Source organism: Monodelphis domestica, chromosome 1 (genome assembly GCF_027887165.1).
Source record: "Monodelphis domestica isolate mMonDom1 chromosome 1, mMonDom1.pri, whole genome shotgun sequence".
Taxonomy (NCBI): domain Eukaryota; kingdom Metazoa; phylum Chordata; class Mammalia; order Didelphimorphia; family Didelphidae; genus Monodelphis; species Monodelphis domestica.
In genome coordinates, this window is record NC_077227.1 from 479,526,676 (window position 1) to 479,553,185 (window position 26,510).

The window sequence follows — 26,510 nt, forward strand, 5'->3', positions numbered from 1 at the left end:
TCAAGCTACTATAGGTATATTCTCTCATTAGGACTTTTCTAGTAAGCTCCAACATCTGACAAAGTTTGACTCTAGTGGGTTGGGTTTTAGCATTTCAAACCTATTAACCAATATTCTTCTTCAACATACTTTGGGGGAAGCTACAATTATTTTTCTTACCTTCAGGACTGGAAAAAACCAAACAACTTTTATTGTTTCACAGATGCCTTGAAAGCAATTCCAATGTCACTGATAATGATGCACACATAATCTTAAGGAACAGAGAATGAATATAAACTAGGTCATCAACCATGCAGTCTTTAGCCTTTTGTCATTTCAATCAACCTTTTGGGAGTACCAACACAGCAAACACTTCTGGTAGAATTTCTATGAGGATTACAAATTTAAACACAGTGTAATCTTTTGTGTTATCAGATAGTCCCCTAAGATTCTCCACATTTAAAGATTAAACCAGAAATCCACTAATACAGGGCTAGACCATGCTACGTATGCATTAGACAAGTGATATTTTTTTTTTATTCAATGGAAACATTAGCAGTAGAGTATATACAGCTTTTATTCGTAAAGTGATATTCCAGAAAAGGAACAGTTTTCATACTAGATCTAGCTAAATGTCATGAACTAAATACCAAACATAGACAAGCAACCATTGACATTTAGTGACACAAAAGTATGCAGGGTTAGTTTTGTAAAAACAGCAGCATTTTAGGTAAGATTTCTGAGCCACATGTGTGTGGTTCAGTAGTGTGACATCATCAGCTTCAAGATGTGAGATTTCTGTATAATGTTACACCAGATCTAACAGTAGACAAAGGAACCAGGTGGCTCTTTTATTGAATGGTGATTACAACCCAGAGCCCCAAAGAATGAACTGTCTTCCTTTATAGACGACCAGCTGCCTCCCCGTTTCTAAAGAGAAGAGTTTAAATAATATAGATGGTACCAATTTTATGGTAATGATGTAGATGATTAAATTTGAAATTCCTGAAACAGGGTTTAGTCTTTGGGTGATTTGGGCTAACTATGCCTCTCTAAGTTCATTTAAAGACATAATATATAGTCACTCTTTCTTTTCAGTCTTAGACCAAAAAATAGAAACATAATTCAAAATGGAACCAGTTGGACATTTCTATCTTACCAAAATGAGGTGTATATGTATATGTCTCTATGCATTACATATACACATATGCATTTGTTACATATTTCCACATTATAAGAATTTCAGATTTTCACCGATTTTCTTTATTACATTAAATTCTTGTGGCTCTTAAAATGCACAAAAGTTTTCCTTTTAAATGTTAAAATCAAATGAAAACAAAGATTTTGCTTTTTAACATTTAAAGAAAAAAAGTGTAGTCCCTGCATTTCATAGCTTTAAAAATCAAATAAATGTAATAAAAAGGGCAACTGTGAATATTTGAAGTTCTTATGTAATTATATAAAACAGAACAGTGCCAATAATATAATGCTGAAAATACTAAGTGACGCTCAACCTTCCATTTTCAGAAAGTGCATTTTGATTTGAAAGTTATTTACTAAGCCCAAAGACAAAACTTGTCCTCTACTGTGATTCTTAGGGTTAAGTAGAGTAGATGACAATGAGGTATATGGTAATGAGCTATCTGAAGTCTAGTTTTGTGGATGACCTAGGAAAACAACCACTTTCCATTCATTAGAAAATATTAAAACTGTGCTGGTGACTCAATTAACCGTTATGTGCTACCAATTAGCTGACTGCTGGTGAATCAAACCTGAAGTGCTACTCTTTCATTGAAGTGCCTGGGTTTTCCATGCATATTCTGAATAATACTGAAGAGCCAAGTAATTATTCTAGTCATTAGCCTATTAAGTTCTTTAGAGCCATAATCTGTTTGCCTATGCCAAGGTCACATTAGTAACTAATTATATCTTCAGTTCTACTGTGAATGATTCTGAATTAAACTATCTACCTGAATGGAAAAAATAGGGCCTTCACAGAAGAGAAATGAAGACCAAAAAATCAGTCCAATTTCAACATAAGAAAGTGGGTACAAACACAAAAAGAAAAACCAATAATTTCACTATGTCTTCCAAAAGAAAAAGTCAGGTGAAGTTCTTTTAAAAATAGCACGATACAGAAGCAATGCTAAGAAGGCTAAAAAGTCTTAACTGCATTTATTGATATATGGTCTATACACTCATGTATATGAGCTCAATAAAATTCACGTTTCATATTCCTTGCAAGTTCCAGATCAGCAAAATTGCCTTTTCTTCTTTCTATGTACAGATTTTGATTTTCAACTTACATACTTAAGATTTACACATCTGAAGTTTGCTTTGCACAAGTCTATGACCTTACTACTTGTCAAGACTACAACATCACATAATATTTAAAACATAAAAAGTAAACAGAAGTCAGAAACCAGGTTACAGTATACAGTATTCCATAAAAGGGCTTATAGACTATACAAAAAAAACATTATCTATTGTTAATCTGTGTAGAAACTAAAAATAACCTATCATACTAACCTACAGTGCAAGTGCTTAAGCAGAGGAGAACCTTATTTACAATTCCCCTTTATTTTTGCAGGCTAAACACCACACTATTTCACAGTTATATATTACACTTAAAATTCTTCTATCAGTTTTTTCTGTTTTGATAATAATAGCACAACTTGACAACATGAAAACACAAACTGCTTGAATATTTTGGTTTCTAAAATATAAAGGGAAAATCATTTTCTATGCATTTTAAAGAGCATTAAAAATTCTAAAGTAATAAAAAGGCAAATGTGGTGAAAGTGTGAGATACTTCTATAATTATAGAAAAAAAATTTAAGATAGCCAATGTAAAGATGTACTCTCTCTGTAACAAATTTCACAGATCTCAGATGAATATTTACTCCAAATTGCTTATGTCCATATAAATTACATATAAATGGCAAATTTTATATGTATATATACCAATCCTATTTCTCTCCACGAAGACCTGCAAGCAATTGAACTGGTCATTTGAAAACTGAAAATCTTGGGAGGCAAAAATCATGGATAATCTTGACACTGAACCAAAAGACAAATGAATAAATGTAACAACATATAAAGTTTCCTTAACAGCCTAAATTTAGGAGCTTAGGACTAGACATACCAATGTTTCCTTTTTATTTGGCTACACAGATTTTAATTTGTAGTGAAAAAATTGTCAGTACACAGACTAAAGATTCACTGAGTAACTTTAGAAAATTACCTAAATCAACAGAGATCAGTTAGATAGCACAGAGACACCTGAATTTACCCTGTGATTTCAAAGAGCTACATAATATTTAATTACAAGACACAGTCAATGTGAATTGAGTGTTTAAATCTTAGACACTGAGAGTTTGGGTTTCCTGTGTACATTTTAGGCCAGTCATGCCTTTTGGGGGCATGTAAAAATGACAGGGAAGTAAAAAAAAAGTGAACAAATACACTTTGGATCAAGCAATCTAATTCCAGTGTATCTCAAAAGTAGTCTTAGTTACTTGAAAGGTTTTTCAGTCAGGTTACTTTGAAGATTAGACCATTTTCTTCACTAGTTTAGAAAGACTGAGTCCTTTTTCCCTTTTTTACTTTTACACTCTTCATAATCTGGGAAAAGTATAATTTACAATTCATTGCAAGTTAAATTCATCTAACACAACTAAAATTTGAAAGATCCATTTTTTCTTAAGAAAAATTATTTTTAAAAAATCTGGTTTTGTTGAACTATAAAAGCTAAATCTCATTCTCTAATCTAGTTACAGAAAAATACTAAACTGAGGTCAAGAAAGCAGGGACTGTCTACAGGGAGCATTGCTACTAATTACTTTCCTAGATTTTTCATCATCTATATATTCTGAGAAGCCGAGTAGTCAGTTGCTTCAGAGTGATATTCCTTTCCATCCTCAGGTCAACCACATCTGGGTCTGTACTGCATATTTGTAAGAACATCAATCATGCTAACTTAGACGTAAAGAATCTGTGACATCTCTCAAAATATCCTTTTAGGAATTTCTAACACTATACTTGACAAAGTTTTCAGAACTTTGCTTGTAAACAGTGCCAGATAAAAATCCATAAAGGATTTCACTCACATATGATCCTTACTATGTAGAAACAAAGTTGGGTAGTTGGATGTATTTATGATTTCCATCACTGTCTCTTTAGAAAATTTACCACCTGCAAACTCACAAAAGCCTATTTATTTATTTATTTGTAATCTGGGAAACAAGCTTGTAACAATATTTTCCAAGCTGTAAGAGTCAAACTCGGTGCCAATGATTAAGGGCAGATACCACTTAAATTCAGAATTCAAACCTGGACATTTAGAGTATTGCCCCCAGAAGTGATTTTGTGTACTTTTGTAAAATTTGTGCTTTATGTGGGGTTTTTGGGAGAAGCAAAATAATCTGAATCAGAAGTTTTCATTTTAATTATACAACATATACTATTTTATGCAACTTTGTTGCAGAGTAGTCTTTAGGGTGCTGCCTAGAAACATTATATAAACTGGAGTTTAGTCTTAAAGCATGGCTGAAATACAAAACAGCCTGATTGAGGTGATTTTCTTTCCCCTCAGTGGAAGAAATATTTGCTTCTAGGCCAGTTTGTGTTCACCAAGTCACTTTTAAAGGAAATCCTGCTATAAGATTAAAAAAATTAGCACACCACCAAGAAACTAGGAGAAAAAAAATGAGGATGTTTAAGTACACAGCAGTCACATTCTCCAGCCAATCTATGCCAGGGGTGACCATGTTAACAGGTAAGCAAGTCATATACATGTTGTCAGGCCCTCGCCACTTCCCCCCTTATGTATCTTTTTCTTAATATAAATAGAAGACTTATTTTTCTCTGTAATAAAGCAGGTAATATTTCAGAGGGTCAGGCAGGGGCAGACTCAAGACCTTTTCTCTCAGAAAGTTTATGGGAGGATCTGGCTTCATTTCAGGTACACTCTTTTCCTCTTCTTCCCTCCTTTCTTCTTCCACATCCTCACAATTGTTGTTGTCATCAGATGGGTTGGAAATACGACTGGCGAAGACTTCTTTGTCCAAGAAGACAATAGTTTCCATTCGACGACGTCGAACTCGTCTTCGCTTAAACCTGGGTGGGTTTTTTAGTCCATTTCCACTTTTGCTCATTGTTTCTTGATGAATTATCTTTTTAATAGTTCCTCGGATTGCAATTCGAGCTAAATCTTGGAGGCTACGAACAGCCAATGGAGCTAAGGTAAAGAAGAATTTGATCAAATATTGTCAAGCATTCAGCAGAACAAAATCTAATGAGATAACACCTTGCTCAAATATACAAATTAATTTAAGTGAATGGTATTTTAAAAATATTTGTGAAATATGAATTGTGGCAAAGCGTACAGGAAAATTACACTAAACACTCATAATGTTTTGCATTCACATGGTACCTTGCTAATACTTAAGCCTCTACTTTGCAGAGCCAAAGGGAGACAACTGAGTTATTAAGCCACATCCAAAGTGAAGAGAAGTGGGAATTAAAATTCAGATCCACTGCCCTAGTGACAACATTCAATTTCTTAAAATTGATTAGTTTCTCAAGAGGTTCCTAGTTAGTCAATCCAGGAAACTAATTAAGTATATACAGCCTTTCACATGCTATTTAAATAGAGGTAGTATTCTCATTGTTTTTTTTTTGAAAGCGTGAACTGCCATATATTTCACAAAATTGAAAGAAGTATATTGAAAATGTCAAAAAAGAGATACAAGGATACAGCAGGCAATACAGACACTGGTTCTAAAAACCCTCTCAGTTTCAGGTTCATAATTTTATTTAGCTAGTGTAGGGAAGGAATGTGAAAGACAAAAGATGTGATCAGGAAAGAGAGTGGGCCAGTCATGGAAATGAGAGCAAGGAAATAACAGGTATAGACTGTGCTGGTGATGCAATGGTATCTATAAAATAGCAGAAGGTCTATAAGCAGGCCTCCAGGTGGTCCCTAGATCTTCTATGGAAAGTTTTTACCGCAGGTCATGGACAGGAATTCTGGAGGAGGACAAGGTGCAGATAAGTATCAAGCTACACCAATGAAGTATCTCCTCATGAAATCACAGCTACATCAAAGCACTGAAGGTAAGGTCACAAACATTAAGATCTTTTTAACCCTAAAGATATAAATTAATGGTAGAAACATACCTAAATGCAGTAACCAAAAATAATTGGAATTCTTGACAGTATAAAAATATTTTAAAGATTATTGAAAAGGGATGCTATTCAAGTCACCACAAGATAAACCTAGAAAGAACAGCTAGCTTAATACCCACTAAAATCTCTACTTTGCATCATCTAAGTAAAATAAAGAGAGGTAGCATGGAAGGGAGCCAGTCTTGGGGTTAGTAACAACAGCAGATTTCAAGCCCTCCTCTGACACATACTAGTTGCACGATCCTGAGCAGGTCACTTTAACTTTCTGATACTGAGAGGGGGAAATTTACCTTCTTCACTTTTCTGGAGTTATGCCACCTGTGTAGGCTATGTGACTCTGAATTTGACCCGGATGTGAAAGAGAGGATAAAAGGGGCAAACAAGGAAGTGTTCTCTCCCTGTCTCTGGTGGCCCACCAAGAAGTACCTGTGTTGGGTTGCTGCTGGAAGCAGCCACATGGGGTAGTTAGAGCAGGTCATTTTAATCTCTCTCTTTCTATCTATTTCTCTTCTTTTACCTCTCCAAGTAATGCTAATAAACTTTGTTAAATTCTAAGGACCATGGTCCTAATTTCATTAATATGATACAATAGAATATTAAGATGTTTAAGCTAACTGACCTGTATCTATGGAGAGAACTTTCATTAAAGGCGTCTCCAAGAACAACAACAACAACAACAACAACAAAATCACAGGTCAGAACCAAAAAAGGGAGAAAAGGATGGCAAATAAGAGCCATTATATATCAATGAAGAAAAAGTCACTCCAGACTACATTTTCTTTTACTAATAGGACTAACAGCCTCAACAAGTTAGGTGGATATAAATATAGTATAACTGGATTATGGAAAGTCTTTTGGCATTCTTACATAGCATCCCTATGAATAGGATGAAAAGGATAGGCAATAATAGTCAAAAGGATTTAAAACTAGTTGAATGATCAGTCCCAAACAGTAGCCATTAATGAGTTGAAGTCAACTCGGACAGAAGTCTCTGTCCTTTACCTTGTGGTGTTCAACAGTTTATCAATCACTTAGATAAAGGCATCAATGGCATAGTAATAAAATATGCAGATCATATGGAATTAAGAGGGGGAATCACTATCAAGAGTTAGGATTCCTAAAGATAAGCCAAATCTTGTAAGATAATGTTTAGCAGAAATAAATTAAGTTTCATACTTTGTTCTAAAAAAAGGTAAAGATGGACAGAGTATGAGAAGAATGGCTAGATAACAAGTAATGTAAAAAGATTCTGTGGGAGTGAGTGGACTACAAACTCAATATGAGTCCACAGCATAATACTGTGGCTAAGAAAGCTCACATGATCTTAGTTAGCCTCAGTTTATCTTGAAGAAGGGAGTTGATGGTCTCCTATTTTCTTATTTAGAGTACCGTGTTCAGTTCAACACACATTTTAGGAAGGATATTAACAAACTAGAGAACAGTCAGAGGAAAAATACTTTGGCACTGTAGCCCAGCCCCTATAGCCATCATCCTGGGAAGCAATCCCTACAGAGATGTGACCTAGAAACTATCTGTGCAGGTGCTATATGGTACAGATCCAGCATCCTCAATGGAAATGATATCAGGAAATCTGTCTAGTCTGGAAAAAGTTTGTAGGAACATGAAAGCTGTCTTCTACTACCCTTCTGAAGGACTGTCGTGAAAGAATGGGATTAACCTTGTTCTGCTTGGCTTCACAGGATGGAACTAGAAGCAATGAGTGGGAGTTCACAGAAGTGGAATTGGCTGCCTTCCCTCCACCCCCACCCAAAGAAGAGGTTCCCCTTCACATGGTATTTCTGTTTAGGAATGGAGGACCTCTTGAGGTCCCTTGCAACTGTGACATGCTGCGATTCTGGGTTAGTGAACTATAGGGTCTATTATTTTCTCTGGAAAACACACACATACAAAATGTTTGAGGATTAATGAAATTCCATTTCCATGGTGATACGTAAGATTAGCTGGAAAAACCCCAAATAGGACATTATATTGCATTTTGTTTTAAACACAGATATAAGTACAAATACATGGTAATAAAGAGACAGAACAATTGGTCAATAAGAGGCAAGAATAGTATGAAAAGCCTGTACTTCTCCTTAGGAATGACAGAAGTTGAAAGACAATTGTCAAATAATCAATTCTACATAACGAAATGGCCAGTGTATGAAACTGTAAGAAATGTATTTAGTGCATATGCAGTATAATGGAGTCAGTTCTACCCTCTTACTGGGAGGATGGAAAAAAGAGGCAAAAGTTGTATTTAGTGTAGACACAGATTGTTCTGAATGAGAAGCCATTGTGGATTAGGGTTGGGAGGATGGAAGATCATCTCATACATGGACTAGCAGAGTTTCTCTATATGTGAACACTATCTCCAAGCTAACTATACTGCATATATTTCCCTGAGCAACCTAAGGAATATATAAGTTCTGTGATGTTGTGATTAAACTCTTTTGGCTTCCTCACATTTCTTCCCCTCTCCTGACCTTCCAATTTCACAATTTGTAACATATTCTCAAGAAGTTTATAACAAAAAGCAAACTGGTTGTTTAGGGTGGAGAAAAAAGTAGAATCTGATGATGTAGGCAAATTAAAGTGAAACTCAGTCTAAAATTCAACTGCAGTCAATTATAAAATTTTAGGTTTTTTTAGTTGATGATAAAATATGTAGCAAAAACTTTCAATAATTTTTGTTCCAGTCCCTGATTAAACAGGACAGAAGATTAAACCAAATATAGATCTTTGTACTTACGCAACTGCACAAGTCTTGACTTTCCTGAATCTGAATGACTGGGCTGGATCAGAGGAGCAAAAGAAACAGCCAGAATCTTTTTGGTCTCCCAAGCAGTAGGACCCGTTCGAGTTATTTTAGTCAGCTGTCCCAAATACAAAATGAGAAACTGTCATGAATATTTGGCTAATATATAATAAGTTTAAAAGAGTTATTTCTTAAAATCAAAAATAAAAATCAGACATATTCTTTGACTTGTTAAAATATAAACCCCTGGAGAAATAGTCCTGTTTTGAGTCTGTCTTTGTATTCCCAGTGCTTTGTGTAGTGCCTGGCACATAATGATATTTAATAAATGCTTGTCAATTGGTTGACTGACTTTAAGAGAAAATCTAAGCTAAATAATCATAAATAACAACAGAAAAAATACAAAATGAAAGACTCAGAGGATCATAGGTTTAGAGGAGAAAGAGAGGAGGACAGATATCATTGAGTCCAACTCCTGCCTTTTATAAATGAAGAAACAGACTAAGAAGATTAAGGTTAAGGATCATCCTGGGTAAATTAAATGTCTGAGGCAAGATCTGAATCCAGTTTTTCCTAACTCCAGGTTTGCTATATCACACTGCCTCCCATGTAATAGCAGTTCAGATTAATTATGCATTGAGGTTCACAAAAAGCTTTCCCCATAACCATTTCAAGTATGAATACTGCAATTGACAGATGTGAAAAGCAAAGCTCAGAGATAAATAATTATGCAACATCAAATCCAGGATTCAAACTCATATCTCTCTTGACTCAAAGAACAGCACCAACAGGTGATATAACTCGATCTGTCCAATATTCTGCTAATGTCTCCTGAAAATCATTCAACTAAAACTCGACTATAATTATTTTAGCTACAACATGGAATTCAACATAACCTTGGAATTACTTAAGAAACAATGTTCTACTTATAACAGTCCTGTGATAGGGATCATCCAGTGTGCAACGTTTCTGAATGTTCCCAGATTGCTAAACTAGGTCAGAGTACTATTTTCACTCACCAAGGGCTTTAGAAGCAGTGGTTATGTGCAAGTCTTAGCTAATCAAATCTAAGCTGGTAAATAAATCCCTTAAGTAAATGAAATTCTAAATGCTGGAAAGGTGAAGACAAAGCTTTTCTCCCTAACATTTCCTTTCTCATACTCTTGGTTTCTTCTAGTAGCTGTGGAATAAAAGACACATGAAGGCTAATTGCACTTTCTACTGAAGGTCCATGAGGCTAAAAACACAAATGAGTAGCTAAATTAAATTTTCTGGAAATATCTCTCACTGCCAATGCATCTTGCACCATAATGATGTGTTTGGAGTAGAGTCCAAGGGCTTCCAAAAAAGCAACTTCATTTTATTGTTTTTATTATAATAGCCTTTGTTATTTACATCTCAGTCCTGGTCAGAAAGGCCCCTCCCCTCAGTGAGCTTTTTCTTATGCTCAAGAAAAACAGCTCAACAAAACCAACTGATATGGAAACATTTTCCATCCTCTCTCCACTGATGCAAAGAAAGGCAGGAGGTACATTTCCTTATCACTATCTTCCAGAATCAAGATGGGTTATTATAATTACACAGTATTCAGCTTCCAAATGGCAACATATTCAAGGCCCTCTTGAAAATGCTGCAGTTGACAACATGCACAATGTCCTTAGGAACTTTTTAAGGGGAAATGGAACATTAATTCATATTTTAAAAGCCTAGAATCATGAATTATTCCCAAGAAATGTCATTTTACAATTACAGCAAAAACTCTCCTAATGCAGTCTAGTATAAATAATTTTGTTTCTTCCAAAGTCTGCAAGTTTCTAAGCTAAACATAATGTAAAGGCAAATGTATGATCAATTATAAACACTTTTATTTTGCTAAATTTTGCTAAATTATTTTGGGGGATGTAAGTACATATTAGATAAGAGTTTGTATGTCATGTCCAAATGAAATTTATTGATTTAAAAAACATCTACCTGGAAAACATGACAGAAAATGTTCAATTTAAAAGTGGGTATCTTTAATACTTTGTGATAAAGATAAATGCCTCCCAACATTTACTTTGCCATTATTTCAGTGGCCAGCTAGTCATTTTTCTCAGTAAGATCAGGGCTTGCTATTTCTCCACTTTTTAATTGTCAAAGTCAATAGTCATTTCTCTGTATCACTGTATCACTGACTCCTTTCTGTATTTTCTGCTCCTTGGACTTCAGAGACTGCTCTCACAAATATATTGGGGAGAGCCCAGGATTTGGAGTTTGAGAACCTGGGTTCAGATCTCAGCTCTGTTCCTGTCTGGAGTCGGACCTCCAGCTAGACACTTAAACTTTCTGGATTTCAGCTTTCTCTTCAGTAAAAAGATAACCTCCTTTCCAGCTCTAAATCTGTCCTAATCTTATAATTCTCCTATAGTTCCTACTCCTTCAGTTTCCCCATCCTTTCCCTAATCCCTTAATTCCCCAAGGGTCCATCCTTGGCCCTCATCTCTTTTTGCTTTTAGCCTCTCCCCTTAGCAATCTCATTTACTCTCACAGTTCTAAATACCACTTCTCAGCAGGGATTCCTCAATTTGTTTGTCTCCCTTTAACCTCTCTCCTGAGGTCCAAGACCCATATCTTTAAATGCTTATGGTTCATTTCCTTTTCCCCTGAATTAAAAGATTAAAAAAGCATGTTCAAATACACAGCAGAACACAAAGAAGACTGTATCTGAAACTGTGAATCAATACAGCTAGGCAGCACAGTGGGTAGAATAGTCAGGAGGGCCTGGGTTCAAACCTGGTCTTAGATTCTTCCTAGCTATGTGACCCTGGATTAGTCACTTAACCCCAATTACCTAGCTTTTGCCGCTTTTCTGTCTTAAAACTGATTCTAAGATAGTATTTAAAATAAACAACTGTGAATTTTCATTTTATGCCACTTATTTAAAAAAAACAAACCATATAATAAATTCCACATTACTTTGAAAACTGTACAGCTTGTCAGTGATTCCTTTCTCTTATATGCGTTTTTTAAAAGTTTCAATGAGCCTTTTTTTTTTAAACCCTTACCTTCCGTCTGTGTATCCGTCTGTGTATTGACTCCAAGGCAGAAGAGTGGTAAGGGCTAGGCAATGGGGGTCAAGTGACTTGCCCAGGGTCACACAGCTAGGAAGTGGCTGAGGCCAGATAATGAGCCTTTTTTTAATGGCCATAATTATTGATAAACCTTTCCCCCTCCTAAACTTTCTCCCTTAAAAAAAAAAACAACAAAAACAAAAAACTAAACTTAAAGAAAAAACTTCCCATCTTACCAATTAAGAATAGTCAAGAGGTTACAGTATATTTTCAGCTGATATTCCACTTCAAACTTTTCAAACTCAACATGGCCAAAAATGAGTTTATCATCTTTTCCCCAAAACTGTCCATTTGACTTTTATCAGAGGTGCAACTATTCAACTAGCATCCCATGTTCAGAACCTTGGTAATTTATCACTGCCCCTTCCTTCTCCATCACCTATCATATCCAGTCAATTAATAAGTCCTGGTGACTGTATCTGTCACTTCCTCTCTATTCTAATACCTTAACATTTGTACATTAGTACAGGTCTTCATTACCACCCTTCTGAATTATTGTAATAGAATGGGTCTTTCCAACTCTTCTTTCTTGCCTTAATTTCTCCTTTATCTAGGCACTATTAGTCTAATCTTGGGTAGCTAGGTGGATAAAGTGAAGGGCCTGGAGTCAAGAAGATTCATCTCTCTGGTTTCAAATCTGGCCTCAGGCACTTACTAGCTGTATGACTCCAGGCAAGTCAACCATGCTTGCCTCAATTTCTCATCTGTAAAGTGAACTAGAGAAGGAAATGGCAAACCACTCTGTATATTTGCCGAGAATGAGTTGAACAGGGGGCAGCTGGATGGATTGACAGCTAAGCCTAGAAATGAGAGGTCCTAGGTTCAAATCTGGTTGCAGATACTTCCTAGCTATGTGACCCTGGCCAAGTCACTTGACCCCCAATGCCTAGCCCTTACCTCTCTTCTGCCTAGGAACCAATACACAGTATTGATTCTAAGACAGATGGTAAGGGTTTAAAAAAAATGAGTTGGTCACAACTGAAATAACTTAATAACATAAAAAACTAATATTCCTTATACACAGATCTAGTCAAACATGTTACTCTCCTACTTGGAACCATTAGTGATTCCCTATTGCCTCTCCAAAAGTTTTCCCCTGATATTTACCATCTTCCACAGTCTGATTCCACTTTCCTTTTCCAGCTTTTTCTCATACAACTTAACCTCTATACATTCTTTGATCTCAACCATACTAGGCTACTCTGTCCTCAAACATGTAAGCCTCTTTCCTGTGTCTAGAAAGTCTTCCTCCTCCATCTCCTGTTGAATGTCTAACCTTAAAGTACAAGTCAATTGCACTTCATTCATGACATCTTCCCTGACTCTTCCTTTGCTCCTACAGTCACTGAAGTCTGTCCCTCCTCATGCTCCAAATTCACAAAACACTGCTATCCTTTTAAAACTATAGTTATTTATGCCTGTGTGTTATATCCCCCAACTAGATTTGTCAGGGCAGGTAATGTCTTATTTCTATTTTAACTCCAGTGCTTTCCCCTTGCTAAATATCTCCTATTTGTCATATGAAGCTTGTTTCTACATATCTGTTTGCACACTGTCTCCCTGGTTAGACTATAAGATCCTTGAGGGCAGAGACTGTCTTTTGCATTTTTAAAAAAAATCTACAGCACTCAGCACAGTGCTTGGAGCATAGTAGGAACTTAATGTTTATTGACTGATTAATTTTAATTGACTGATTAAAAATATTAAACAGTGAATTTAATTTTAAACAGTGAAATTCCCAGTACCTAGCAAGAAGTAGGTACTTAATAAATGTTTGAATTCCATCAGTTAAAATATTTAGCAAAAACTTGCACTAATCAATTCTATGAAAATGAACTCAATTTCATTAGTTGGAGATGAGTAAAAACAAGAAATACAAGTTATCTTTAATGGTGGCTCAGCAAAGATGGTTACAAAACAAATATATTCAGTCAATTCTATATTCCTTTTGACTTCTGTTATCAAATTCAAAGGCTCAGTTTGTTGGAGGAAAGATAAGTAATAATTTTTGCTGAATGTTGTGGGAAAAAATCTAACCCTAAAAAAATAAGAACAACATTTAAGAATGCTGCATGCCAATATATAGCCCTGATGGAATTGCTCGCCATTTCCAAGAGAAGTCTAGAGATGGGAGGAGAAAGCAGCATATAAAGTTAAGGACCAATAAAGACATTTCATCTCTAGCAATGGGGATACTTGCTAGTGCAGTAAACGACTGACAAAAATGAGAATATTAGTAGACTGTGCTTATGCTAACCATTCTAGTTCCAATTGAGTATTTCTATTTAACTTATATTATAATTCTGGGTGCTAGAAAAGCAGTTATTTTTTGAGCCCAAAGCGTTTATCATAGATTCAGAACTGAAAAGAACCTCAAATGTCATAGTCTAGGTCTTAGTTATACCTCAGCTCTAAAATGAGGACAGAGAGAGAGAGCAGATGACCATTAAGGTCCTTTCTAGTTAGATCTAGATTCATGATCATTTCACAGATCATTGATGGAGTCTAGAGCACAGCTGCTCTGTGACACAGCCAGTAAAAAAAAAAGGCACACCAGGCAGAAGCAGTAATAAGGGGCATAAGGAGGGTGGAAAATAATAGTAAGGGACTTCTGAATATTCTGTCTTTGAGGCATACTGCTCCCTAGAATGAATCAGCAATATGATTCTGGATTTTGGTATGGCAAAAATGATCAGTGCTTGCATGGCAGTAATGGTCCTTGAAGTATTTAACAATTAGAAGGAAAAAAAGAGGACATAAAGCACTAGACTCATGAAAGCAAACTAACCTTTTCTTCTAGTGGCATGACAAGAATTCCCCCAACTTTAAGCAAACTCTTCATGTAATCTTCATGTTCTTTTTGAACTCCAGCACCACAATAAACACGATCATACTGAGTACAATCTGGAGAAATCTCCAGACAGTTGCCCGTAACAAAAGAGGGTTCACAGAATTCAAACCTGAGGGTGAAGAACATTTCATATACTTTGTTTATACTGCAACAAGTCTCTATGATACTTGCATTATTCTATCACCTCAAATGTCTTTCGCTTTAAACATATTCATATAGCCCTTCACAGTTTTAACAATCTTCACACTACCACAGAGACACCATGGTATAGTGAAAAGAGCATTGGCAGGTGGAAGAGCTGGAATGGAGTCTTAGCTCTGCCACTTATGAATCAGGTGGTCTCAGACAAATCACTCTACATACCTGAGTTTCAGTTTTCTAATCTATAAATGGAAAGAATGATACTTTATATTGCCTACTTTTACAAGCCTGAAAATGCTATACTTAAAATATTATTTAAAGTAAGCCTGCTTTAAAAAGGTAGGTTATGTACAATTGTCCCTATTTTATAAATGGAGAAACTGATGATTAGGGAGCAAAGTAACTAGCTTGAGTAAGGGGCAGATGCAGGAGCTGAAGCCTTCTGACTCCAAGGTAAGAGCTCTTCCTACTATTCTACTATGAACATTCTCAAAGACATTCAAGTGCTTGAATTTAGTGGATAATGTTAAATAGACAGTACTCTAAGTATAAAATTATAGAGTTAAATAACACTAAAAGAAAAGGCTAAATGTCTATAGTCAAGAAATAAAGCAGTTAAGCTATTAAAAATATATGTACTTTAAAAATGTACTGAGAGTTCCAATAATTTAAAGTAATATGCATAACCCAAATCCCACTACTATGGATACATTTCTTTTTTCATAATTATTAAGATTAGTAAAAAACGGCTCTAGAATAGAACAGAGAAAAAAACACCTTAAATCTCTTAGAAGCAATCCTTAAGAGCAGAACATTAGTGTTATCTCAACTATAATCAATAATTATTTGAAATAATAAGGGCTAGTTATATCCTTCTAAAATAAAAGTATATACATTCACTTATGTGTGCTAGGAACATGGACAAACTGAGAACAGTTTCTTTTCAGTTTAGTAATATTAGAGACAAATTCTGCAATTCATCTCTGTCTAGGGCTCTAAGAACTTGATTTAGAATCACTTCAGAGTAGTGAATTTTCAAGTGTGAGGGAATCAAATCCTGACTTCTGGAATTCTGATACATCCAACCCTGACCTAATAATAAGGTTGCTATATTCTTGCTTAGGTCCATTTTTCAGATATATAAAGTATAATGGGCAGCTATTTGGTGCACAGGATAGAGCTCTTAGCCTAGAATCAGGAAAACTTGGATTCAAATCCAGCCTCAGACACTTAGCTGGGGAAGCCACTTAATCCTGTTTGCCTCAGTTTTTTCATCTATAAGATGATCTGGAGAAGGAAATGGCAAACCACTCTAGTATTTTAGCCAAGAAAACCCCAAAAGAGGTTACAAAGAGTTGAATACAACTGAAAATGACTAAACAACAAAAAAAGTGTAATGAACAATCTCTTCCTTTTTTTAAATCATATTTTAAAACTTGGATCCAGTTTAAAAAAAAAAGCCTTACTTGTCAAAGCTATCACTTGTTCTGATGAAAAAGTCCAGTTTCTGCTTGGCATACTCTATCACATCTGAATGAAGTTCTACTCCATGGTTTACACCAAAAGGACCTAAAAGATTCAGCAATAAAAAAGTTATTTATAACCATAGCATGGCGTTTTTTTTTTAAATTCGTTCTTTATCCATTTCTATCAATTACAAAATATCCACCTTGTTATCATACTTAATTCAATTCAACAAACATTTAAGGGCTTACTACAAGCTAGTCACAGTGCAAAAGTGTCAGGAACAAAACAACATGACAATATGTCCTGTCTTTGAGGAGCTTACAATCCACTGAGAGTGGTAGAGGAAGCAATAGACAAAATACATATAATGGGAATCCAAAGAAATGTGGGGAGATAGAGATAATAACTGGAGGAACTTAGAAAAGGTTTCACATAGGAGCTGGGCCTTGAATGGATTCTAAGAGGCATCATTAACAAATATCATTAAAAAAGACTATAGTTCTACATGACATACCCAAATGTGCTTTCAATTTGTCTTTTGTTGAAAGGAGAATTAGCAACTAAACACTTGAAAAAAAGCTCTTTAGAAAAGTTTTGCCTTTCTAAGACATTTTAGGTTTTGCCCAAAAGCTTTTAGCACTTTGATATCACCTTTACTTGGAACTCTACAACTTTGAAGGTCCTTAATACTGGAATTCCCTTCTCTGGCACAATCTCCTCTACTATATCCTTATTCAGTTTGTCTTCCATGACATTGGTTTCCTGATTTCTTCTCATTTTTTCAGCTCAACCACATTTACTCTACCTCCTTATTTACTCAAGTCCCCTCCGCCCCCCTTTTTAGAACTCTTACCTTCCATCTTAGAATCAATACTGGATATTGGTTCTAAGGCAGAAGAACAACAATTGGGGTTAAGTGACTTGCCCAGGGTCACACAGCTAGGGAGTGTTCGAGGCCATACTTGAACCTGGGACCTTCCATCTCTAGGCCTGGTTCTCAAATCCACTGAGCCACCCAGCTGGCCCCTTGATTCAGCTGGCTGGTGAGTTGTGAAGAACTGAGTTCAAGTCCTACATCTGACACACACTAGCTACGAGAACCTAAGCAAGTTACTAGTGTCCAGGAAACTCTCTAAGAGGTTATAAATTATGGATAAGATGCCAACTTTTGCTGACAGAATAAGTACAGAAAGTTGTGTAGTTTCTCACATTGCTGAATGAAGTCCATAAATATGCACAAAATTAATACAATTTCCAACTGTTTTACTCTACTATCTCCTCGTGGCAAGAGATGCCCCTGGGTTCTTGGAGGCTAGTACTGAGAGAGGTCAAGCTCTAGCAGTTCCTACCATGTTGAGTTGGCTAAGGCATATTTTGAATAGCTGGAAAGGCACTGAATAGCTGGAAAAGTTTTGAGTACAAGCCCAAGTACCTATTTGTATTCTTAGCACCTCATCCAATTTCTGGCACAAAGAAGGCATTTAACTAATGGCTGGTACTTGAGATAGGTATAGAACATGCCTAAAGGAGAACCTAGGATTAAAAAAGAATTACTATCAGTCCTATTCTTGACCCATTACAGTGGTGTTGTAAGTTTTGATCTATGATCCTTCATTTATCTTTGGAGGTGGGAGATATAGTGCAGATCTCAGAAGTTGTTTCACTGGCTCTCCTCCCAAGAAAGTGGGTTACATGGGGATAAAAAGTAAATAGGAGAAATATTAAGTCCATATGGTCTTACAAGAGATTCTAAGATCTTTGAGAACAAAGACTTTGTCTTACTCATCTGTGTGTGTCTTAGCAAGCTAGCATGTAGTATTCAATGAAATACTAGCTGAATGGATCCTGAATAAAATACAAAACAAACTCTTATTAAGCATGGCATGAAGCCTCCAGGTAAGGTCCATCTTCTTGAGACTCTCTTCCCCTGGCTGGGGCTTAGAGATTCTAACTGGTATCAGAAGAAGCCAGAGTTTTTTTTCTCTCTCTCTCATTCCTTAATATCTTCCTTCTATTGTAAATATTGTAAACAAACTACCATAAATTCCATTTATTTTAGTAATTCATTTTGGAATTTAGAAATTAAATCCCTGGCAACCACCTAATTAATAATATATTTGAGTCCAACCACAATTTAATTTTAACAGCACCTACTATAACTAGGGCATTGTGCTAGTTGTTGGGGAAAAATGTGAAGTTCAGAAGAGACATAGTAGCTACCTTCAAGATGCTCATAATCTAGTAAGACACCAATAGATGTTGCTATAATACACAATCTAAATGCAATGGAAAGTAAGAAATGTAAGTAAGAATGCCCTGGGGGAGTAATGGGAAGAAGACTATGAGCAATAAGCGAATTGGAGGAGGTTTCATGAAGAAGGTAGTGTTTAAGTTGAGTTTTAAAAGAAGGTTAGGAATTCAATAGGCATAGATGAAGGAAGAGCATTCCTGGCCTAGGAAACAACATAAGTAAAGGCACATTGGCAGGGAGCACAGTACAAATTCAGGAGCAGGGAACTGTGCATTCTAACTAGAAAAAAAGACCATAGATAAGGTTGGAAAGGAAGGATGATATCAAACTATTGGGGGTGGGGGTGGGGACTTGAATGATAGGTAGGGGAATCTGAATTTTATAAAGTAGATAGCAGGGAGTCACTAATATTTTTTAGAAAACCTGACAAGCTATGGGCATAAGAAAAACTATTTGGGTAGAAGCACAACACAAAGGATGAAGTAGAAGCAGGAAACTTATAAAGAAGACTACTTACAAATAGTCTAAATGACTCCTAATGGTCTATACTACAGTAGTGGCAGTAACCCATTGCTTAGCACAGTGCGAGGCAGACAGTAAGTCTTAAGTACATGCTGAGTAATTGATTGATGAGATGGATTTGAGGGATGCTGTAGAGACTGACTTCTCAGGATGTAGTAAGTCAAAGGATAACTTAGCAACTATAAGTCTAGACATAGGAAACCAAGTGAATAGTAATATTATAGGCAGAAACAAGTTAAATGGAGGACTGTGTATATGTGGAAAAATAGGCTTGGTTTAGGAAATGTTGAATTTAAGGTGATACTAGGTAATCTATGTGAAGATGTCCTGTAGGGAATTAGAAATAAGGGTCCGGAGCTCAATAAAGAGAGACCAGGACTGGAAATAAAGATTTGGGAGTTACCTATATAGATATGGTAGTTAAAGCTTATAAGAGTGAATGAATTTAGCAAGAGAGACAATAAATATAGTTTAGAGTAAATTTTAAGATTTGGCCATCAAGATGGATATCATGATCAATTCCTCCTCTGAGAAATTTGTGCCCAATAACATTCTAAGTAATTCATATTCATTTTTCATTTAAGACTACTTAGGGGTGGCTAGGTAGACCAATGCTTAGAGAGTCAGGCCTATAATTGGGAGGCCCTAGATTCAAATATGCCCTCTGATACTTCCTTGTGACCCTGGGCAAGTCACTTAACCCCCATCGCCTAGCCCTTATCACTCTTCTGTCTTAGAAACAGTACTCAGTATTGATTCTAAGACAGAAAACAAGGGTTAAAAAGAAAAGAAAAATACTTCTACAAAAAGCTACTTATTATTTTGTAAAATAAATGGTATATGCAGAGAATAAAGAAACCAGTAAGATTCTCATATCTTACTTACCTAAAATGAGTCCAACCATAGAACTGAGGTAACCAGTGCCACTACCCAGATTCAAAAATGAAAGTCCAGGTTGTAGATCGAGGGCTTCCATCACTTCTGAATATATGCATGGGGCAGAAAGGTGGATATTGCCATGTTTCCAGGCTAAGTCTTTATAGGCATTATCTTTAAATTCTTCAAGATAGTAGTCTGCACGGTCAATAGCTCGGAAGGCTTGTTCTACCAGCTCTGTCCGGATATACTGTGCTTCTTTCAAGTTATCTATTAGCTCATCATTGTCTTCTCCAGCACTGACAGCACCTCCCATCTTCAAGGATGATGCTTAGGAAGAGCTACAATTAATTACAAAGGGAGTAAGAGATTAAGAGGTAAAACAGAAGACATGGAAAAGCAAAAGCTCTGAATATACACTCCATTAGAATTCTCAATTGAGTAATGATGATCTGAATGATCTGAAATGATCTGAAAATGATCTGAAAAAGGGGAAACTATATCAAGTAATTCATTCAATATATTTACCAGATATGGAAAAAAAGGTTAACTTAGATGATTTTTCACCCAAATTTCAAAGGCTCTTTTACTCTCTCTCAGCAAAAGGTATAGCATAATTATTTTACCACTTCAAATTCTGATACTTTCCAAGACATGCAAAACCCAATTGAACTAACTCTTGATTATTCATGATTGCTACCACAAAATTAACAAGGTGTAATATTCTGTGTTCCCCTTCTAGCTTTTTTAAGAGGAAAAAAAATACTTACCTTATATTCTTCTCAATTATCTTCGAGAGGAAAACAATAGACCTTCCTTTATGAGGTCAACAATTAGCATATGTAGTAAAAATGGAAATTTTTTCTTAATTGATATTCCTCCTATAAAAATGAAAAATTTCCTTTTCGAAATTATCTTTACCCAATAAAATAATAGCTTTATATGACATTAGACAATAGTGATTTCTTGCAAAAGATTTACTTCCTGGTAAATTAACCCCTTTTCCTCCTCACATTTTTAAAAAAATACCTGACCTATCACAATTTCACAAAATTGGGCACGTGCACAGAATTTGTTCATGTACCATATAACAACTTTGTTAAATATTTTGATTTTGTTTTCTCTTCACAATAATTCCTCATATTTCTGAAAGTTCAATGTGAATAAAGACAGTCTAAGTGTCTTTAAAAAAAAATAACCCTTACCTTCTATACTGTTTCCAAGGCAGAAATAGTAAGGGTGAGGCAATGGGGATTAGGTGACTTGTCTAGGGTCACATAGCTAGGAAGTATCTGAGGCCATATTTGAACTCAGGACTCCCGTTTTCAGGCCTGGCTCTCTATCTACTGAGCTACCTAGCTGCTCCATTATAAATATCTTTTTTAAAAAGTTTCCTAAACCAAGTAAAGGAAATCTGGAGTTTTGACAAGTAGGAAATAGATATTCTCCCCAGGAATAAAAATAAAAGCTGACTACACATAATTATTCTGCACCATCTAAGGCATGTTAAAAATGTTTGAAAAGCCTGACATGTTGCTAAATATAAATTCCGGCTGGTTTTTTATTTTAGCTAATTATTTTTATTTTAATTATAGCTAATAATTCTTCAAAATTAAGATTTCTAACTGACTAGTAGTCCTTCAAAAAATTCATTTAAGAGAGGCTGTTTTTCTCTTTTCTCTTAGGTCAAAGCTTATGGTCCATTAGCTCAGTTGATTTGGATTTCTTTGATTTTCCCAGATCCAGTCAACTTGGTATTCAAAAAACTTTGTCCTGAGGGCAGACTGCACACTTAACCCTTTTATTTTCATTCTCAAGAAGCAACATTTTTGTTTCATAAGAAACCAACATGAGATGATCCTCCTGCCTGATGCTGCTTTTTCCAATTAAGGCTTGAACATCCTCTCATACCAGTAAAATTAAAGTAGCTATTACTTAATATTACTTACAACTAATGCCATTAATTGTAACTTCTAAAATTACAACATCAAGCTCCAAGATGACCTTTCCAAACAAAATTCAAATACCTCTCCTCAAATCCTGCTTCCTATAAGATATGCCAAGATCATTTTCAAGGTGATGTTTTACATAATTTCAGTGATATGGTACACATAACTGTTTGGACAGATTATAATGGAAAACAAATCCATTTAATTTTGCTCAACACTAAAAGGCCATTCAATATGATCACATTGTTCCATACTCTACTTTTAACTGTTTTTCTCTGGGAGTTCCAAAGAAATTATTTCTAACTACTTTTGAAAAATTTAATTAAAATTTTAAAACTTTTACCTTCCACTTTAGAATCCATACTAAGCTTTGGTTCCAAGGCAGAAGAGTGGTAAGGGCTATGCAATGGAATTTAAGTGGCTTGCCCAGTCATCCAGCTAGGAAGCGTCTGAGACCACATTTGACCTTAGGACCTTCTATCTCTAGGCCTATTTACTGATCTACTTAGCTGCCCCTTCCTAACATCCTTATCTAATTATAGTCACAATAACTTACAAATGCTGATATCTTTCTATAACTTTGACGATTTTTAAAGTCCTTTTTTTAATCTAACATTTATCATGCTATAATATGGCTCATGATTCCATACCCAGAAATAATGCCATGTCAGAGTTGAAAGGGATTTCAGCAGTCATCTGGTCTAGTTCTCTAGCTTCAATAGGAATTCCTTCTACATTATCCTAGACATGGAGTTATCCACATTCTATTTGAGAATTTTCTAGTAATGGTTAATTCACTACTTCTGAGGCAAATCATTTAATTTTTGGACAATTCTAATTTGAGAAAATATTTCCCAAGATCAAGGATTTGACTCTGTGACTTCCATTCTTTTCTTTGCTCTTAGTTCTTCTGTCTAGGATCTAGCAGTCAATCAATAAGGATTAAAACATATGTGCTAGGTACTAATGTGCAGAACAAGACATCTATATGATAGCTCTGTAAAACCTTAAGTATCCCTTTTTCCTCCACACTCCTTCCTTCAATCAATACTCCTATGATTTGGTTTCCAATTGTCTCACCATTACCCTCCCTTGGACATGGTCCAGTTTGTCAATATCATTCCTAAAATGTGATTTTCCACCCATCCCAGAATTGAACCTAATACTACAAATGTGATCTGACCAGAGTAAGATAAAGCAGGATTATTATTTCCTGTGAAGAAGACACAGTATTTCTATTAATTTAATGAAACTTAAGATCACATTAACTTTTTGATGGCCAAGTCACACGTTTAATTCATATTAAGCTTGCAGTCCCTTCAGTTCCTCTCAGATTCTTAGCATTGTACCACCTCCCATAAGAGAAAAGAACAAAAAAAAATTAGACATAAGCTGACAAAATTTGTTTGTCATACACCAGCAGTTAACAAAAAAGAATTCAACAAGGGCTAATTTCTATATATCTCTAACAGCCAAACTTAAACTAGGAAGTTAGTAAAACATCAAGCAGCCCTCTCATAAAATCAAAATGAAGTTTATTCCCTAGTATCATTCAATTCCTCTTTCTCTTAACATGCTCTGATTTCATCCTCACAGATTATATTAATATAATGTTGTATATCAATTCTCCATCGCTCAGGTGTTTCTTTGGGGCTCAGCAGGATTCATTATTTCGAATTATGCAACTGAGCAGCAGTAATTTAGAATAAACCTAAGCATCAAAACAATCAATTCTTAAACAATAAGGTAAGAGCTACTTGATAGCTACTAAAAAGTTTAAATAAAAAGGATCAATTCACTACAGTGTCTTCCATTCATAATCAAGTGGGCTTTAAAATATTTTAATATGAAGGGTAGAATGTATTTTTGGAGAGGAGTAAATGGATTAGTGTATGTAAGTGGCAAGTCTCCAAGGGTTATTTTTTAAAGGCAATCTGTAACCCTTCTGGACATAAGCCTGTATTCCAAGTTCTGTTATAGCCTAAATGTGGTTTAAGACAGACTTTTTAATGACGCACTTTTCAATTGGTTCATTTAACCAAGGACTTTAAATAGTTATACTCGGTAGCACACTCAACTTTTTCTGTATAATTCCCGGGGTTTCAAACTTTATCAACCACTCTTAAGAGGACGAATATGTCCTAAACATTATAAAATCTCGTGGAAATGCCTTTATCGTAAGGGTGGCTGACTTTCATTGACAAAGTTAAAAAAAGTAAAACCTTTACAATATTTAAGGGATAGGACATTTACTGAATCATTAAGGGAAGGAATTTAAAAGCAGCAATAGTTATTTTGAATCTATAAGTAATGTAACAGTCTCAACTAGGAGGTCCCAGAAGGCAAAGAACTACCATACACTTTATTCAATAATTTCAAATCTAGAAGTGATTTAACTGTCTCAACTAGCAGGTCACTGAAAGCAAAGAACTATCATACATTTTATTCCTAATGCTTAAAGAAAATGGTGCCTAAAAAAAGCTGCCTTAGTGCCCAGGATGGGTTGAAATGAAAGTACGTAGTGAGGTGGCACATAAGGAAGTTCCTGCACGCAAGGGGAGTAAGCAACAGGGAAGATGAGGAGCTTTTAAAAAATAGCTCAACCACATCTGAATCAGGATTTGAACCAGAGCCCAGGAAGAACCGGTGAGGGCGGCCCCATCTAGCCCGCTAAGCAGCCGCCTCGGGGCTGTTTATCTCAGTAACAATAACCAGTTCTCAGCAACTCCGAGAAAGGCAGAAGCACTCCGCCAAAAGGCAGAGGAACTGCCCGAAGGCAACGCTAAGTGGGAGGGAAAAATGCAAGGGAGATTTGAATTAGAAGTGCAGGGTTCAAATCCCAACCCAGGCCCGTTTGACCTTGGGCAAAAAATACAAGTCGTTTCACCTGGTGGGCGTAGTAAAACAAAAAGCCCAGGAAAGGTGAAATCCCCCCTCCACAATTAACTAAAAAGTGCGACCTTGGAAAGTCAGTCATCTCTCAGATTGGATTTTGTAGGAAGCGGTCCGTTATTTAAATGTGTAAGCAAGGAACGACCCCAAATAAAAGCAAGCCTCGCAAGAGCTGTAACTTTTAAAGAGCTTTGCCCAGGAGCAGCCACAGAGAGGAAGTTGCCCAAGGGGCACGGCTATAATTTGTCCAGAGGCGGGACTCGAACCCAGCTCTCGATCCATTACGCCAAGCCACTGAAGGATAACCTAGCGAGCTCTGAGATCCGGGCTGGCAAGATCCCCGCCCGGGGTTGAGGGACATGCCCGTCGTGCCCTGGAGATCGCTGGCAGAGCCCACCCTCGGGCCCCAGGGGAGAAGCTCCCACGTCGCGGGGAGGGGGGGGGGTTGCTAGGCACCGGCGCCCTCCAAGCCCGCCTCCGGGGCAGCCGCCTCCTCCCCGTCAGCCCCGGGATCCCGCCCCTGGGCGTCCGTGGCCCGCGGCGGCCCGGCCGGCGGCTCTACCTCGGGCCTCGGGCGGAGATGGGGCCTGCGCTGGGCTGCGGCCTGAAGGTCCTCGGGTCTCGGCGCTGGCTGCCCCGCCGGGGCCTGGCCCCGGCCCAGGCGCCCGAGGGCTCGCCGCCCAGGTTCCGACAGTCCGGCCCCGCCCCGATCCGCCCGACCCTGCCCTCGGCGAGGCCGCCCCCAGCCCCCGATCCGGGCTCCGGTGCTTCCGTCAGCCCCTCACTCAGCCCCTCGATCGCCGCGTCTGCTCCGCCTCCCACCGACAGCTGTAAACATCCGCCCGGCTGACCCCGGGGGTCGCCAGTGCGCCTGCGCCGCGCAACCGCTGAGGCTCGCGTGGGGGAGGCTGCTCAAGGACTCGGAGCTGGGGCTGTGGGGGGAGGAGGATGGGGCAGTTAAAGGGGAGGGCCGCGGAGTCTTAAAGGAAAAGCTAGGGGCTTTGCCGGAGAAGAGAGCATGCGTGGGGACTTGGGCGGAGTGGGAGTGGGAGCGAGCTGAGAAAGGGGGCGGTGTTCTATATATGTAGCCTTTCCCTATTGGAAGAGGGATTGTGACACGCCTCTCCTCACCCCGCCCCAGCCTCCTGTCACAGAATGTGAGAGCTGGGAGGGACCTCAGAGGCACTCTTGCTCACCCCGCGGCCGAAGCAGAAGTTCCAGCCCTTCCTGCTCACTTTTATTGGAAGTTTTTCCTTAAGTCTAGCTGAAATCTGACTTTCTGCTACTTCCTTCTTTTGCTTCTGGTTATGTCCTCTGGCCAAGCAGAAGAAGGCAATTCCTTCTTCCCTAAATCGACCCTTCAAATATTTGACTGCTGCTCTAATGTCCTCCCTTAGCTTCAAACATCCTTGTCTCCAGATTGTGGTGTGGGAAAAGATGACCACCTGCCTCAAGGAGTTCTGAGAAGTTAATGAGGGCTTGGCAAACTAACGCTCTATAGTGTTAACTCGGGGGGAAAACTACA

General features: G+C 37.1%; 1 protein-coding gene across 2 annotated transcripts; it reads right to left on the reverse strand.

Moving 5' to 3' along the window:
- Positions 1–538: 538 nt before the first annotated feature.
- Positions 539–25,816, reverse strand: PCMTD2 (protein-L-isoaspartate (D-aspartate) O-methyltransferase domain containing 2). 2 transcript variants are annotated; one of them, XM_007475474.3, is made up of 7 exons: positions 25,548–25,795; positions 20,915–21,025; positions 20,154–20,485; positions 16,495–16,597; positions 14,825–14,996; positions 8,921–9,044; positions 539–5,218 (listed from the first exon to the last, which is right to left on the reverse strand). In XM_007475474.3, the coding sequence occupies exons 3-7, from the start codon at positions 20,458–20,460 to the stop codon at positions 4,836–4,838; spliced, it is 1,089 nt and encodes a 362-aa protein (XP_007475536.1). In that variant the 5' UTR covers positions 20,461–20,485; positions 20,915–21,025; positions 25,548–25,795; the 3' UTR covers positions 539–4,835. The 2 variants fall into 2 exon arrangements, with proteins under 2 accessions (XP_007475536.1, XP_001367514.1); XM_001367477.4 differs by lacking the exon at positions 20,915–21,025 and having other exon boundaries at positions 25,548–25,816.
- Between the last annotated feature and the right edge of the window lie 694 nt (positions 25,817–26,510).